This window comes from Sturnus vulgaris, chromosome 1 (genome assembly GCF_052056855.1).
Source record: "Sturnus vulgaris isolate bStuVul1 chromosome 1, bStuVul1.hap1, whole genome shotgun sequence".
NCBI classification, from domain to species: Eukaryota; Metazoa; Chordata; class Aves; order Passeriformes; family Sturnidae; genus Sturnus; species Sturnus vulgaris.
Genome location: NC_142243.1, coordinates 67670402 through 67686681, shown reverse-complemented (window position 1 = coordinate 67686681; position 16280 = coordinate 67670402). Strand labels below are relative to the sequence as shown.

The window sequence follows — 16280 nt, the reverse complement described above, 5'->3', positions numbered from 1 at the left end:
AGCAGTTTCCAAACTCGGCAGTTTTGTGATCCACCTGTCCCCTCCTCCCCGTTGGCTAAAAGGGCGCTGGAATTCCTCCAGCTGCACGCAGGAGTCAGGCTGCTGATGTGCCCAGCCAGGGTAAGACAAAAGGGAGCACAGAGTGTTTCCATCCATTAGTCCAAGAAGGCTGTGTGGTGAGCTCTTCTTTCATTTCATCTCCTCCTGTCCTTCAGCCTCACTTCACTTGGTTACACACCACAACAGGATTTTTTAGTCCCAGCTGATCTGGCCAAACAAACTCTTTTCCCATAGAAATTCTGGCCACTGTGGGGTTTTTTTTTAGTCACCCTTCAATATTTTTCCTTATATTTCAACATTTAAATCATGCCAACTCGCTTCCACCCTCGGCAGAAATTCATGATGACTCAGAAGCGGATCTTGTCCTGATAGCTGAGAATCACTTCTCTAATAGTGCTATGGTTTGATATCTGTTTTCACAAAGGGATTAAGCCAATGTGTCTCATCATATTTTCTATCCTGCCCCCACATAAACATGTGTTGTGAATAAAAAACATTCTATTCAGTTTGGAGGGCATTTTATTTTTGTCCACATTTTGACATTTTAGTTAGAATATGATGCTTGTACAGTAACCCAGGCAGCAGAGACTATAAAATTTTCTATTTATGATCCATTCCAGTGAACAGATTTTCAGTTCTCCTTAAACAGACTTTTAATATTAAGTAAAAACCCTACAACTCTGTGCACCAGAAAATGATCCAAAATTATTGTTCTTCAGCGTGGAAAGAAGATTTGGTAAAGATGTGTGAAGAGTTACTTTAGAAGAAAAGCATGAAGTTAGCTATGAATAAACTCTCTAAACTCATTAACAAAATACAAAGAAATAATAAAATAAAAATTGAAACGCAGAGATTAAATTCGGTGAGATTTTTAATAAAGAGTGAATCATACTTCTATAAAACTTGGTGTGCCTCTAGATCACAGTGCTCATGTATAGATGTGCTCAGAAAGGAAAGAACAGCAAAAAGAGAACATGCCTGATCCTGCTGTGTATACATACTGATGTTCAAGTACCAAAACTAAAGAAATATAGATATCTATCTATCTGTATCTCTCCCTAAATATTGTATAGATATATAAATACCACAACTGAAGCATTGGCAAAGAAGTGAGATTTCTAATCACTTTTGCTCTACCATAGCACAGACATAGTTGAGTCATACAGCAAAATTATTTCTATTAGCAGATTGCTCAGCTTTATCGAAGCAGAAGTGCCATGAGCGGCAATATCGTAATACTGTAAATTGCAAATGGATTACCATTTGATTCAACAAAGTTAATAGGTGATGATGGCCTATAATTCATATGTGATTCATTTTGGCAAGTCTTCCATTTGTCAGTTCATCAAGCCTATCCTATACATAAGCAATTAAATCAGCAAGGCTAAAAAACAATCCAAAGCGAAAAGGGTAGTTTAAAGAAATCTAGCCTTCATACTGTTGAAATATCTTTGCCTACTTATTAGTGGTTTTCTTTTCTTGCTAGGACCAGTAAATCAGCTCAGTAGGCACAATAATAAATAACACACTGCTGATTTCCAAGCAGCTTCTAGAAGCAGGAAAATTAATTCCAAAACAGTTACAAAGAAACTACGCACTGGAAAAGCTTAACTGGGAGGAATACTAAACAAAGAACAGCAAACAGTTACCATCACTACAAACGGGAGATATTAAATTTCGGAGAAGTGGCTGGAAATGTGTCAGGCTGGCAGCCGCAGCACAAGCACTAAATTCATGTGCAACTAGGAGGCTTGGTCCTACGGCGGGGACAAAGGACACATACAGAAATAGACTCCCAAGGAGAATCCTGCCTCTGTTTCTTGATGACAGCCAGAATGCTATCGGCATCACTGGCACAGATGGCCGTAGCCCACTTACTCACTCTTAATGAAAACACAGAGAGCAGCCAGCACAGGATCCAGGAGCTAAATTAACCTCTGCAACATCGAGGCCATGCACAAAGCTCTGCTGTGAGAAGATGTGTTTTGCCATCGGGACAGTTTTATTCTTACTGGTGGTGCCTGAAGGGTGTCAGTCAGGGTTGCTCTCCCCTCTCCTCTGGCTCTGGATTCCCCAAGGAGAACGATGGGTGTACTGACAGCGAGCTGGTGCCCACGAAGCACACCTGCCCGGAGGATATGGCTCCTGGACTGAGGGAGTGATCACCTGCACTCACTTTAAAACACATGTTCAACAGTTACTCTCTGTTGATAGGCTCAACAAGAGGCCAAACAAACACCCTCAGTGCCTGGAATGCTTGGATTGCATTTTCTTTGGTTGAAATGGACCCTTAAAGTAAACATAAATGAAAACCAAGCATACAGAAGAGAATGTTTGCATTTGAATGTCGAAATTAAGCCTAACAAAAGGGGGGCATTGCTTTCTGCAAAGCTAACTAATCTCCATCTACCGAAAAACTTTGAAAGCGTCAAAATAAAAACAAAACAACAAAAAACCCAACAACAACGAATAAACACACTCCAAAAAAACAAAGAGATTTTAGTGGACTAGTCAATGTTTTACAGTGTTTCAAAAGGCCTTTGATTAAATCGCTAAGCCAGAGAGGACTCCAGCAGCTAAATAATCACTGGGCAAAAGGAAAAGTACAATCATGGTTCAAAAACTGGAGATGGAAAACAAAGAGCAGAATTGAACAGCGAGTTTCTGCGATGGCGGAAGGTTAACGCCAGCCAGCTTCGGGGCTCGGCAGCAAGTCTCATATTGCTGCTGTATTTACCACTGATCTAGAAAGAGGGCTGCATTGTGAGATGGCAACATTTGCAGCTGTCATAATTATTTCAGCTAAGCAAGACAAGAGGGGACTGTGATGATGAGGAAGTGCTAACGAAACAGAATGCACCATGTAATGGTGATTTAAATTCAATACTGAAAATGCAAAACAACGCACATTAGGGAGGGACGTGAGTGCTGCTTCTAAATCTGACAAGCTCCCATTCATTTATACTAAACTGGAAAGTAGAAACTGGGCATTTATGTAAATGTCTATGTGCTATCTCTAATCTTCACAAAGCCATAGTCAGAAAACAAGTTAGTAGAACACATGAAGAATAAGTAACACATTAGTTAACACCACTTATTAGAATTCTCTACAAAACCTCTGGCATAGTCTGCAGTCTATCCTCACTCAGAAAAAGCAATGTGAATGTGTTTGTCTAGGGGCACAGTTTGGAGAAAAGACTTTTATAAAAAGCAATGCTTTGTTACAACCGGATTATTTATCCTCGGAAGATGGCAAAAGATGTGATAAAAGCAAGCAGAGTAGCAAAGTACCCGGCCGTCAAGAAGTAACTGCAGAAACACCCGCCCTCCTGTATTACTATTCAAGAAACAGGAACCTACCTGATGGTGGCAATCTCAAATGGGTGACATGAAGCATTTTGGCACAAATGCTAGAAGTGATATACAACTGAGAAAGTAGATATGGCAGAAAATTTACTGACAATCACGAAAAAGTTAAGACACATCTACACTTATGAACATAACAAATGCATCTCCCAATGTCTATAGTTAGTCAAATGTTGTGTTTTTAATAAAAATGTAAACAACTAAGCTTCACGGTTTACAACATCTAGATATTAGAAAGCAAACTTATGTATAGTGGGAGATAGCCTACAGTGCCAGGGTAATGGACCCTCAGGCACGATTCAGCTTGTGTTTCAACATCCATCCTAGGCACTTCTACTCTTGTACAGTTTGCAGCTCCTCCTGATAGGGTATTTTTAGATAACTGCATTTTGTCCAGCCATAAATGTTATTAGACATCACGAAGCAGTCACATGTGACAGGATATTTTGGTAACTATAGGTGAGAAGTGTTTAGCTTCATACAAGCCTTTGTAAGTGTCACACCTGCATTACCTCACACGCCATTTCACACAGATGAAGCATAATTAACCTCCTCTATTTCCTGCTTCTGTGCCTGTACTCCAATGTGCTGGCAGCTGGAAACGGGTTTGTGAAGTGATCAACATTTCAGGTTCATAAAATCACAGAATCACTGAACTTTTAGGGTTCGAAGAGATCATCCAGTCCAATTTTGTTGCCAAGGCAGGGTGACCTGGAGCAGGTGACACAGGAGCATGTCCAGATGTGTTTGGAATATCTCCAGAGAGGGAGACTCACAACTTCCCTAGGCAGCTTGTTCAGTGCTCTGCCACTGTGAATGTAAACTTCTTCCTCGTGTTCAGGTGAAACTTCTGTTTTAATTTATAGCCACTGCTCCTCATCCTGTTGCTGGGCATCACTGAAAAGTCTGGCACCAGGCTCTTGACACCCACCTTTGAGATATTTATATGCATTAATGAGATGTCCTCTCAGTCTTCCATTCTCCAGACTGAACAGTCCCACCTCCGTCAGCTTCTCATCATAAGAGAGATGCTCCACACCCCTCATCATCTTTGTGGCCGCTGCTGAACCCTCTCCGGAAACTCTTTGTTTTTCTTGTACTGCGGGGCCCAGAACTGGACACAGGTTCTAGACTTGCCATTGACGTTCTTTTCCTTTTCTAATGTTTTCCAAGGCAGACTTGCCAATCTGTAAACCATTTCTCTTTCACTGCTGCCATGTGAATATATTAGTGCGGGCAACCACTGAATAACCAACAACATTAAGCACAGAGAAAACCACCCCGCAACACACAAACCTAAGGAAGGAAAAAAAAACCTCTCAAAAGCACTGCACTGCTCCTCCTGTCCTCCCGAGCTGAGGCATTCCCAAGCTTACCCACCTCTGGGAAATGCTTTCAGTGGCATTTCCCCTTAACAACTGTAGTGCTGGACACAAGGTGTGTCAGGAGGCATCACACACCTGCCTCCCTCCATTTTCACCAGCCACCATCCCCAGTGGCAGATGCCACTGCAATGCCACCTTCTCCTTCTTCTCCAACTCAATATCAAGACCCTGAAGGGAGGGTAACTGAGGTTCTTGTTAATAGATCACTTGGAGTGGATTAGGGTGAAATGACACGGAGTGACTGGTGTATATATATATATATATATGTATATGTGTGTATGTATATATGTATGTGCATGTGCATAGTTAGCGTTCTTTTACAAGAGCTGTAATTGGATCCGGCACTGCTTGTAGGTCATGCCAACTATTATGAGCCCAGGTGATACCGAGAGGAAAAGCGTCAGCATTATGACTGTTTAATTTCATCAGGAGGGGACAATCCCCGTTGGACTCACCCCGGATAGTTAATCCTTTTGAATCAGTCATTAATGCACCGAGGGTTTCTTCTCCCCATTACCTCTCTGAGGGTCAGCTGGACTTTGTCCTGGGGAAAACCTTTCAACAGGTCCGGGTTACATCAGGAAACTCTTCAACAGGTCTATTATACCCAGGTCAACACCAAGAGGAGAATTGTCATTAATTAGAGTTTCATGACTGTAATGTCAGCGACAGGACTCGAGGAAACAGCATGAAGCTGTGTCAGGGGAGGCTTAGGGTAGAGATCAGGAAAACGTTCTTCACATGGTTGGGCACTGGAACAGGCTCCTCATGGAAGTGGTCATAACACCAAGCCTGACAGAGCTCAAGACACATTTGGACAAAGCTCTCCAGCGGCATATTCTGATTCTATAATAATTTCATAACGAGAGGACAGTCACCATTTGGCTGACGCTCGGGAGCAACACCCTTCAGTAAGCCACTGAGGGTCAGAGTCCCTTTCCTCACTAAACTCGGGGGCCCGCTCAGACTTCCTCCTGGCGAGAAGCCCGCGACAGGTCCAGGTCATGCCAGAGAGCCCCACAAGAGCCTCGGACCGTAGGGATCGCTCCAGCCCCAGACCCAAGGGACCTTTTCCGCGCCGCAGTTCAATCCCCTGCCATTACTCCTCCACCGCCTCGCTCCCCTCACTCCGCGCCTCGCGCCCGCCGAGGGGCGGAGACCCCGCCCCGCCGCGAGCGCGGGGAGGAGGCGGGGCGGGGCCGCGGGCTCAGCTGACGCGGGGGCGCGCGGCGGCGGGGGCGCGCCGGGGGCCGGACGGAGCGTGTGCGCGCCAGGCGCGCCCCCGACCGGAGGAGGGGCCGGGGGCCGAGCCAGCCCTGCCGCCGCGGCGCCCGCTCCCCGCCCGCCTCCCGCTTCCGCCCGGCGCCGCCGCCGCCGCCGCTCTGCCCGCCTCGCCCCCGGCCCCGCCGCGCCCCGCGACGCCCCTCGCTCCCATCGGGCACCTCCACCGGCCGCCGTCATCGCCAACCCTCCCCCACCCCGCCCCCCGTCTTCTTCCGAGACGCTCCGGTTGTGGGGGTGACCCGCGCTCCGCACGGCCCCGGGCCTGCCCGTCGCTCCGCCCCCGGGCCCGTCCGGTGACAGTCGCGACCGCCGCGGGAGGTGGCGGCGGAGGAGCAGGAGGAGGCCGGAGCCGGGATGTCCGGGCAACAGCAACAACAGCCGCCGTCGCCGCAGCTCTCCGTGGCGGCCGCCGTTCCCCCGCCGGCGCCGGGGATCCCCTCCGCCGCCGCCAGCCCCGGCCCCGCTCCGGCCGCCGCTCTCTTGCTCCACCCGCCGCCGCCGCCTCCGGCCACCGCGGCGCCGCCGCCACCCGCCGCCGCCACGGCCGGCAGCAGCGGGCCCGCGGCCGCGGGGGGCGGCGGTGCCGGCGCCGCGCTGGGCCTGCCGGCGGGGAGCGGCACCAGCGCCCCGGCGCCCTTCCCGCACGGAGACCCGGCCCTGAACGAGCAGGAGAAGGAGCTGAAGCGGCGACTGAGGAGGCTCTACCCGGCCGTGGACGAGCAGGAGACGCCACTGCCCCGCTCCTGGAGCCCGAAGGACAAATTCAGTTACATCGGCCTCTCGCAGAACAACCTGCGGGTGCACTACAAAGGTGAGGAGGGGCGGCCCGGGCCGCCGCGACACCCCCTGTCTCCCCCCGGGACCGGGGCTGCCCGACCCGTCCGTCGGGCAGTGGGCACAGGAGTAACAATAACAGGAAATAACACACGCTCCTCTCCCTCCTTCTTCCCTGTTTTCCGATCCCCTAAATTTCCCCCCGCAGCGTGGAGATAAGGGGCTTGTTTTCCCATATTTCAGGTTTATTTTTCTCTCTTGTCCCCTCCCCCCCCTCCCCGTTTCTGTCGCCGTGCGGGGAAAGGGGGGGGGACACAAGGGGCCGCCCCCGCCTCCTTATGATTCTGGAGTGGGCATTATGTAAACTCCGAGACTTCCTCCGTGGATTCAGGTATCGCCAGGACGTTTGGGTCGGAGGCAGGAGAATAAAGGACGCTCGGCATGACGTGTCCTGTTTATGGTAATGAGCGAGAAAAAGAAGTGGCTGCCTTTTTTTTCTCGCCTCTCGAGAAGAGCAAGGGTTAAATGGAGTTAAGAGCAGCAAGCGTTAAGCTATTGAACACGGAAATGACGGGAGGGGAGAGCACTGAGAAAAACACGGTTTATTTTTAAACTGTGAAAAAAATTACTTTAAAGTCACTGGTAATAGTCTTGCCTAACTATTGTACAGAGTGATTTGAAGGAAGGAACGACCATACGACTTACATTAATAAAGGTGACTAAAACTTTCTTCCTAGACGTTTCACAGTTAAAGTTACAGATTTTCAAATAAAAGGTAAAAAACAGAGTATGCTTTCGTATTAAAAAATAATATCAGCGAGAGGCATTAGAAGAAAAACTTGAGTTGATTGTTATAAAATGTCATAAAACCTGGAAACATAAGCCTACACTCTGACCTGAAAAAACACAGACACATCTGGTGTTCTAGGCCCAAAGTCCTAAAGTAGAAATGTTGTGGATTCAAAGCCACTTCTGGGTTGGCTGTGAAGAACTGGATCTTTTGTCAGTCTGTAGTCAAATGAACGTAGTGGGAGGGGAAAAAAACAACCGTGCAATTACCCTTTCTCAGAGTTTGCAGTGGAGAAATTCAAGGGAAATCTCGATAAACATGTTACTGTTTAATCGGAGGAGAACAGCAACACAAACACATGGCAGGATTTGGCTGCCATGAAAGGATTAAATGTACTCTGGGAGACTTTTTTTTTAATAGAGAGGTTTTTATTATTACATGTAAAGTGCTCTGTTAAAAATGCTAAGTTTAGTGCACCGTACAAAGATAATAAAGGAGCTTGATGACTATAGAGCAGGTTTCTGGGAGGCACTGAGTGATTTAAGGATGTGTAATTTAATACTCAACTCTGAATTTCCTGGCTTTTGTTCAGTGTTTTATGACCTTGTATTTTTAGAAACATTTTGTATTTTCTGGTGCTTAGTGGCAGTGGGTTGTTTGGTTTTAGGTTTGTTTTTTTTTCTTCTAAGATGATCATAGCTTAGTGACTATCAAGTCTTTCTGCTGGTTTGTTTTGCTTTGGCCAACTTCTTTTTCTCATGAGCTGGAATTTAGAGGTCGAACCTCTCTGATCTCTCACTGTTATTGCAGAAGTATATTTTCAAGCTTTTCTTGTGCTATCCCTATTTTTCCTCACCTCCTTTGCCATGCTGTTAAGGAAAATCATTACCTCAAAGAAATTACAGGAGTCATAAAGCACAGTTAGTAGGTTATAACAATGAAATACCTTTACTCTAGCTCTTAAATAATGATAAGTGCTGAAGGTTGAAGAGTTCCTAGGTTAGCCCAGAGGACTCTGAAAAGGAGAGGTGCCAATATAACACATCTGTGCTTTTCTTTTTCCTAAGTGCAGATGGGAGTAAATGGCTCCTTAAGTGGCCCATCTTTTCTTCTGGGTAATTTAATGAAGATGGCTGTTAGGCCAACTCCATGTTTATGTCACCAGCTTGGCACCTGGAGTTGCTAACTGGGCTTAGCAGTGAATGGTATCAGAGCATTTCTACCTGAGAACCAGGGGGCAAAAATGCTAAACATCTTCTGCCGTTTCTCCCTCTTGGATCCTTCAGCCTTAAGAATACAACAAAATGGAAGAAAATGAGGAGGTTCAATGAGGAGAGTAAGGGAAGATAGAAAGTAAGGATGTGCTTAGCACTGTGAAATTCTATTTCTACAAGTCAGTTCTCAAAAAGCGCTCACAGTATCTCATTTTGTAATATTGGTGCTTTCAGTGCTTCTGAAATTACCTAAGTAGTAGTGGAAGCATGTTGGATGTTTTTGTTGAAAGGAAATATGGATTATATATTGAGCAGGGATAAAGAACTATTGTATTCTTGACCAAAATGCTCAAGGATATAGATCTGTCCAAAGAAGCCAATAACCTAAAGCAATTCTTCCTATTTTCTATTACTGTAGTATAGATACCCTGTAAACTTAAATTTTCTCTTTTGCCTTTGTAGATTTCTGGCTATAGAACTGTTTTTCTGGAGTAATTTCCTTCTGTTTTGTGACTGATGGGAGACCAAAAGTGTTAACAAGAGTGCTTTGCCTTCCCCTTGGATGCATTTAGGCTACTGAAGAAATGAGTGGAGAGGAGCAATCAGCGCAAAAGCTTTCAAAGTTATTTTTCATATAGTTAGCCTCATAATTTTAGTGTGCTGATGTATTGCTAGCAGTAATAGTTTTGTTTCATTGGTTTGTGAGAGGAGTGATGGTCCTCTTGATGTAATTCCTGAAGATTCCTTTCATTTTCTTACTTACCAGTGGATAAGTTGTACAGAAATGTGAAGTGCTGTAGATGTCTCTTTCTATCCATTGCAGCTGGGATGTTTTGTGTACTGCCTTTCTGGACCTGAAGATTTTTGCAAGTATCCTACAAAGTACTTAAAAATGAAAACTGTCAAAAAAACAGGCATTGATCTAGTGGTGAAGGTTTAAAAAAAGAAATACAGTCTAGCATCAGAATAAAAGCTCTTTGAATTTTGTTAAGGTCAACAAAACCCAAAAGTCAGGGGGTTTTGTGCTATTTCTCAGAATTACAGTGTTACTTGGAGAGAAAAACTTACATGGGGAGGTATTTTTGTTTAGCAGGTTGAATAGCTTTGTCAATATCTTGTTATGAAATACATAGACAATGGCTTCAATGATACTGTAAATATCTGAAAGGCTATACCTAGAATATTTTTGTTTTTCATATGGACAGAGATACATTTTTGAGTTGCTGCCAGTTAGCTGTGTAAGCTGATAGAAAGCTAACACCGTCTTACTACCTTTTTGCTGTGTATCTTTGTAAAGGAGACAATGAAGAACTTTATCAGGAAAAAAACTGATGTAATTTCACTTAATTATAGTTTTTAAAGCTCTGAGCTATAGGTAAGTGGTAAAGAAAGCATAAGTGCATGCTGCATATAAAGCAGTTACTCCATAAAATTATGTAGCTAGTAAGGCAAGACATCTTTTAAAATATTCCTACATATTTCTAAAATGTTCTTAATTGTTTCTGTAATATTCAGAATTACCACATGGATCCTGTTGAAAAATGGAATTCATAAATGCTGTATGTGATGTGAAAGGGCCACTAGACAGACAAGTTAGGTTTCCAGCAAATAGTGATCTGTACTGTGTAGTGTAAGGAGATAAAAACAGACACAGTGCAGATTTGTAACCACGGAAGAAAACTATATACAGAATTAGGTAAACAGAAAAAATCACTTGTGATTTTGGAAATCATGGAAACTCCTATAGAAACTTAAATTAGTCTTGTGACAGTTGTCCAAAAAAGCTGAGGAAAGTTATGCAATTTTGAGCAAGCTGCCATTGCGTGAACTTTTTCTAATGTATCACAGGCCAGGGAATCTTAGCCAGACATTTATTTACAGTGCAGTTGCCTTTGAACTGTCTGCAGTGCAAAACAAAAAACCAAAAATAAACTATTTTTCAGTGCAAACTATGCATTCCATTTTCTGTTGGAAAACGAAGAGGATTCTATACTAATAGTTCTGTGTTGTCACTCAATGTTACAGGGATGGTGTCAATTTTTCTGGCAGGAAACACTCAGGGTACATTCAGTACAGTTTGCCTGTTTTGGACAGCCTTGTAGTTCTGCGATGTCTTGCGTTTTTGTTTTTTTTAACTGGGGAAGAAGTTAAAGTAAAATTAGTAATTTGTGTCTTTTGATTTGATTTTTTTTCTTAGAATTATAGAATCATTTAGTTTGCAAAAGAGCTCCAGGAACACAGAGTCCCACCACAGACTCAGTACTGCTGAGTCCTCGACTAAACCATGTCCCCAAGTGCCACATCTACAGGTTTTGTAAATACCTCCAGGGATGGTGACTCAACCACTTCCCTGGGCAGCCTGTTCCATTCTTGTCTCAGTGAAACTTTCCTAATGAATTCAACAGAAGATTAGGCTTTGATTATTTTATTTTTGGCAGTGTGAGCAAGTCATCGAACCACCTGTTGGAAATAACTGCAGTTCAGCTTATGTAAACTTCATTTAAGGATTTAAACTGGATAAACATGCTTACTTTGGTCTAGGTAAGCATTCCCTTAGACTTCTTTTGGACTATTTGGTGTATATGCATTATACACGTAGTTTTAGGTTCAAAGATTATAGTTTTTGAAAGCAGAGATGGCTTCTTTGAACATGTTTTTATCTGAATTAGCTTTTTTTTCAAGTAGAATTTAAATTTAAATTATTTTGCTTAAGGAGTTGTGATACTACTCGTGTTAAAAATCATTAGTATGAATACTTAAAAAATGAAATAAAGCATGGTCAAGTCGTGGTTGTCAAACACTTCTAATGAAAGTCCAAGTGAAAACAGTTCTAGTAATTGAACTTACCTATGGTTCGGCTTACAGTGTAAAGTTGAAGATTCGTGGATGTGTTTTCCCTTCTCTGCCCCCAGTGCATCTGTTTGCAGAGTTCTCTTTTTAATGCTGAAAATCTTTAGTGTTAAATATTACATACTTCAAAAGTTTTCTTTTACATACTCAACCTGTATCTTGTGACTGTGAAAAGGGTCTGTTTTGAGGAAACGTTGGGCAATGTCGGTGTGATCTACTTCAGGTGTTTGGATCCTCCGATTCTGAAGTTCAGAGTTGGGTGTCAAAGTTCTTCTTTATTCACAAGCAAGGAAGTGAGGATTCAGGTTATCAAAGAACGTGTCAGCAGTATAAGATGTCAAGCTAATGGGCCACTCAGCTCTGGAGTCCCATTGGTGACAGTGGTCGTAATTGCTGAGAAAAAAATCTAAAAACATGTTGGGCATAAACGATGTATGTGTGTTTCCCCTCTCAGCTTCCAGCCATTTTAGGCTGAAGGACATTCTGAACTCAAGGTGGTGTCTCAGTTAACTGCTGTTCTAGAAGCTTGCCCAGCGTCCTCTTAAACAGTAACATCTGTAGTATCCTTTGGTAAGAAGTTTTGCAGTTCAGCTAACTGTTCAGTCAAGAGCCTCTTTCTTGTTGTAAAGCAGGCTGATAAACAAGAATCTCATGACCATATAATTCAGTGTAAGCTGGTGGTACTGAAAGACTCAACTACCACGTTTAGACAGTGTAGAGATACTTGAAATATTGGAAGGTAGTTAACTGGATGATGTTTAGCCTTCTCTTAGATGTATTAATTGTATGTAAGTACAAATAAAAGCAATATGCTCAAGCAGTAAAATGGGATTCATAGGAGATTATGTTAAAAGGACAGCAGTTCTAAATTTAGGATGTCTTCTGTTTTAATGGGATGAAAGTAGTTTTGGGCACTGACTTCCCCAAGCGTGTTGCTTCACCACATGAAGTGTTTGGCAATACTGGTAAGGTATCCTGTTACTCCTGCCCCTATGTTGACCTCTTATTTGCAGTGTGACAGCTGTGTGTGACTGTGTTGTGAACTAGATCAGGGAACTGATCTGCTGCTTAAAAAAATCTGTTAGGTTTCTTAAACCCCGATCAGCTAATCAATCCTGGTTCCTGGTATGTCCTTGCAAATAAACGCCTGGACTGGGGAGGAGATGGAGAAGAGGAGTTTCAGGAAGAGGTGCTAAGAATACCTTAAATAGGTGTTGTTTCCAAACACTTAGATTGTGATTTCACAAAGCTAAGTCTGCTGGGTAATAGATTTACATTTTCGGTAATATTTGGCTGGTTCCTACTGCTTTAGTCTTTTCTATGTGGAAGACTTTCCCAAATAAGGAGAATGACTCAGACTGAAACTACACAGATTGTCAAGTGCATAGAGTAACCAAGGGAACTTCTTTGCAGTCTATTTTAAAGTAAAAACCTAAAGACATTTAAAAAGAAAGTATTTTTCCTTCATCCAGTGCATTGTTTAATCAGACTTCTTTGAACTTATGGGAGTTCAGTGTTCTGCCCATTTAGCTGAAGGATTTCTACATACTTCGGCATAATAGTCTGTAATAGCTAAATAGTGATGTACCAGCATTTGAAAACCAAGTAAACCCATGGAAGCTCTAAGATTATGTACTTGGTTATTCAGCTGGTTGTCACAGGCTGAGGAAATAACTTAAAAGTAGTGAACAATAAAACATATTGTGTATGGAGGAGTAAATTACTGTTTTTCCTCATGTGATTATATCAGAAATCAACATGCAAAAAGTAGGCAGCAAGCTTAACATTGTCAAACCTGTGAAGTGATCGAAGGATCTCTATACAAAATATTTAGTAGTACTAGCAACACACTGAAGTGAGCAGTGTAATTGCACTCAGAAAAGTAAGGTGGTTGGCCACTTGTCTTTAGGTAGTAGCACACTGGGGTGAGCCATTAACATCACAGAAAACATGGTAGGTTAAACCTAATGTCAGCGGATGAAGAATTTGTTATGTGCTAGAAAAGTTTTGATTGCTGGTTCTGCCGTGGTGAGAGTTCTCCCTGGCTGAGCATGTGCCATTGGTTAGGAGCTGCTGGGTGCTGGCTCTACAGGCTGATAAGCGCTGACAGTTCTATGGATATTTGCATAAGGGAGCACTGAGCTCAGAGGTTCTGTACAGGTCAGTCCCTGACCCTCTGCCCTAAGAGGTTTTGTACTGTGGGCCAGCTGGGCCTGATCTTTCTGCCTGCCTACGCTGTCATTCTCCTGCAGTTTCTTCTTTGCTGTGTGACCTGACTTGCTGTACCTGAGAGTTAATCTGAGCCTGAGCAGTAATGTGCCAGCGTTAATGCCTCTGGATGAAGTGTGTTTGGTTGTGGGATTTTTGCATATGCAGATCAATTGCTATGCAGGTGCAGTAGGCCTCTCTGTCTGGACTGGAAATGACATCTGGAGTGCTGTAGCACAAGTGATTTGTACAGCACACTCAAAACAGGCAGCTCCTTTTGTCATACTACAAATCCACATGAAGAGTAGACATGGGATCTGCGTGAATTATGCTTACGGCAGTGGCAGTCTGTTCCTGGTTTCCATCTTACTGAAACACCTTACCTCTTGAGTATACTTTCCGTCTTGTCTGTTAAATTTTTTTAAGCCATATCCAGTGGCCCCATGCATGACTGCCACACAAAAGTTGAGGAATTTGGGTGTACCTGGGAGACACTGTGGCTTGCTTGAGCAGGTTGTTGCTAAAACAAGTCATCTGGTCAAAAGCCTGCTTCCAGGTTGCCTTTGGAAAGGTCTGTGAAGAGGATGACACATTCAGAAGGTTAGTTTTAGTAGAGTGCATGTGGTTTTGGGGTTTAGATTGAAAATCCTGAGAGTAGACAAGAGCTGGAATTGGCCGTTATTGTGGCAGAGCTAATGTATAGTGAGCCTAATAAGAAAAAGGAGCAGCAGCTGCATGAGCTCAGTTGGAGGCTGTAAGGCTTCATGCTGTCCTGAAACAACATTTGGAACGTGGAAATTAATTATGAGTAGTACGTTCTGTATAATGACTGATGTTTATTCTGGAGAACTTTAGAATTGAAGTGTCTTCAGTGACTTGTAGATTCAGAAGAGCTAAGCATTAGATGAAACTCTTATGTCATGTTTTCAATCTATAAAAATGAATAGTCCCTGTGCTTTTGAGAAATCATACAGTTCTTTCAAACACAGGTGGCCTTTTGTCAATTGTGTTACATAGAATGATGAAACTTTTTCCTGGTTTCCCTTCAAATAATTGTAGGACCTTTTTGGATTACTATATCCAGGATTTCTTTTTGCATCCTTCGTTGTTATACATGTGCTTGCAATGCAAATGTAATGTTGAAACAAAATACTCCAGCATAAAAATAAGTTGATTAGAATATTGTATATTGTTTGCTCATTGCATAAGCGTTTTGTTTTGAGTAATTGGCATGCATACCTTGGAGTCACCTTCTGCAGTTAACCTGTTTTTTGTGTATTTTGAATACTCTTGTTTTTCAGGTCATGGAAAAACTCCAAAAGATGCTGCTTCTGTTCGAGCTACACATCCTATACCTGCAGCCTGTGGCATATACTATTTTGAAGTTAAAATTGTCAGTAAGGGAAGAGATGGGTAAGCAGAGTGCATTATTAATTAATTATTTCTTGAAATACTGCCTCACATCGTCTTTCAGTCTACAGATGTCTTTGGTATCAAAACTTATTTTCATATTTTACCACTTCATATAGCTTGATTCGTTATTCTTGAGAAGTTGCACTCTTACATCTGATTTTTTTAAGAGAGTTGATTGTGGTATTTATTGTCCACAAATCAGTGTACACAATAAATACCAAAACATGATCTTGTTTTTTCTTGACAAAAAAGTTAGGGCTTGAATGACCAGTTTGACCCTGCTGTTAGCTTTAAAGGTGTTGGGCTTTGGCTATATGGATTTACAGACTTTGGTGTAATTCTTAGGGTGTGTAGCAGATCAGCTTATTTCCTCAGAGTGATCTTTTCATGGATGTCACACCAATTTTGAAACAGAAAGTTGTTACTGTTAAGACTACTTGTTGATGAACAGTTATAAGAATAAAGGGGAATATTCTGAATAAGTGCCTGGGAATTTGTCACCCAATGGAAAGAACAAGAATTGATGAGTAAGAAGCTGCTGCTTCCCATAATCCATCTGAATTACAAATCTGTCGAAGCACTAGTGATACATGCTTTTAAGTCTGCTGAGGCAGATAGAATCTCACCTGGGAAAGTCTTCAAGTGCTAATGAAATCTTTGCTAGAGCACTTTAATTCCTTTTCATCTTTCACTGCTTTTGGTAGAGGATGTGTGTTAATTCTGATACACTGTATGACTGCTTTCTAATGTGCTGTAGTACATTCTCTGGTTCTGCTTCAAGGTTCTAGTCAGGACTGGCTGTCCCTGTTCCAGGTACTGTAAAAGCACGTTGCAGCTGCTTATGCCCTGTTGTGAAAATAATTCTTGAGAGAAAAGAATTATGGATGAAAATCAGTACCTTTGTCTTTTCTTTGTCTTGCTGCAGTTTGTTTCTTT

The 16280-nt window shown here is 42.9% G+C and overlaps 1 protein-coding gene across 5 annotated transcripts in view; it reads left to right on the top strand.

Moving 5' to 3' along the window:
- The first annotated feature begins 6434 nt into the window (after positions 1-6434).
- Positions 6435-16280, top strand: part of RANBP9 (RAN binding protein 9) — a 38676-nt gene continuing 28830 nt past the window's right edge. For all 5 annotated transcript variants that reach the window (XM_088168956.1, XM_088168951.1, XM_088168947.1 and 2 more), the window contains exons 1-2: positions 6435-6906; positions 15233-15344. In XM_088168956.1, coding sequence (XP_088025082.1) covers positions 6450-6906; positions 15233-15344 — 569 coding nt within the window. In that variant the 5' untranslated portion in view covers positions 6435-6449. The remainder of the gene's footprint in view (positions 6907-15232; positions 15345-16280) is intronic.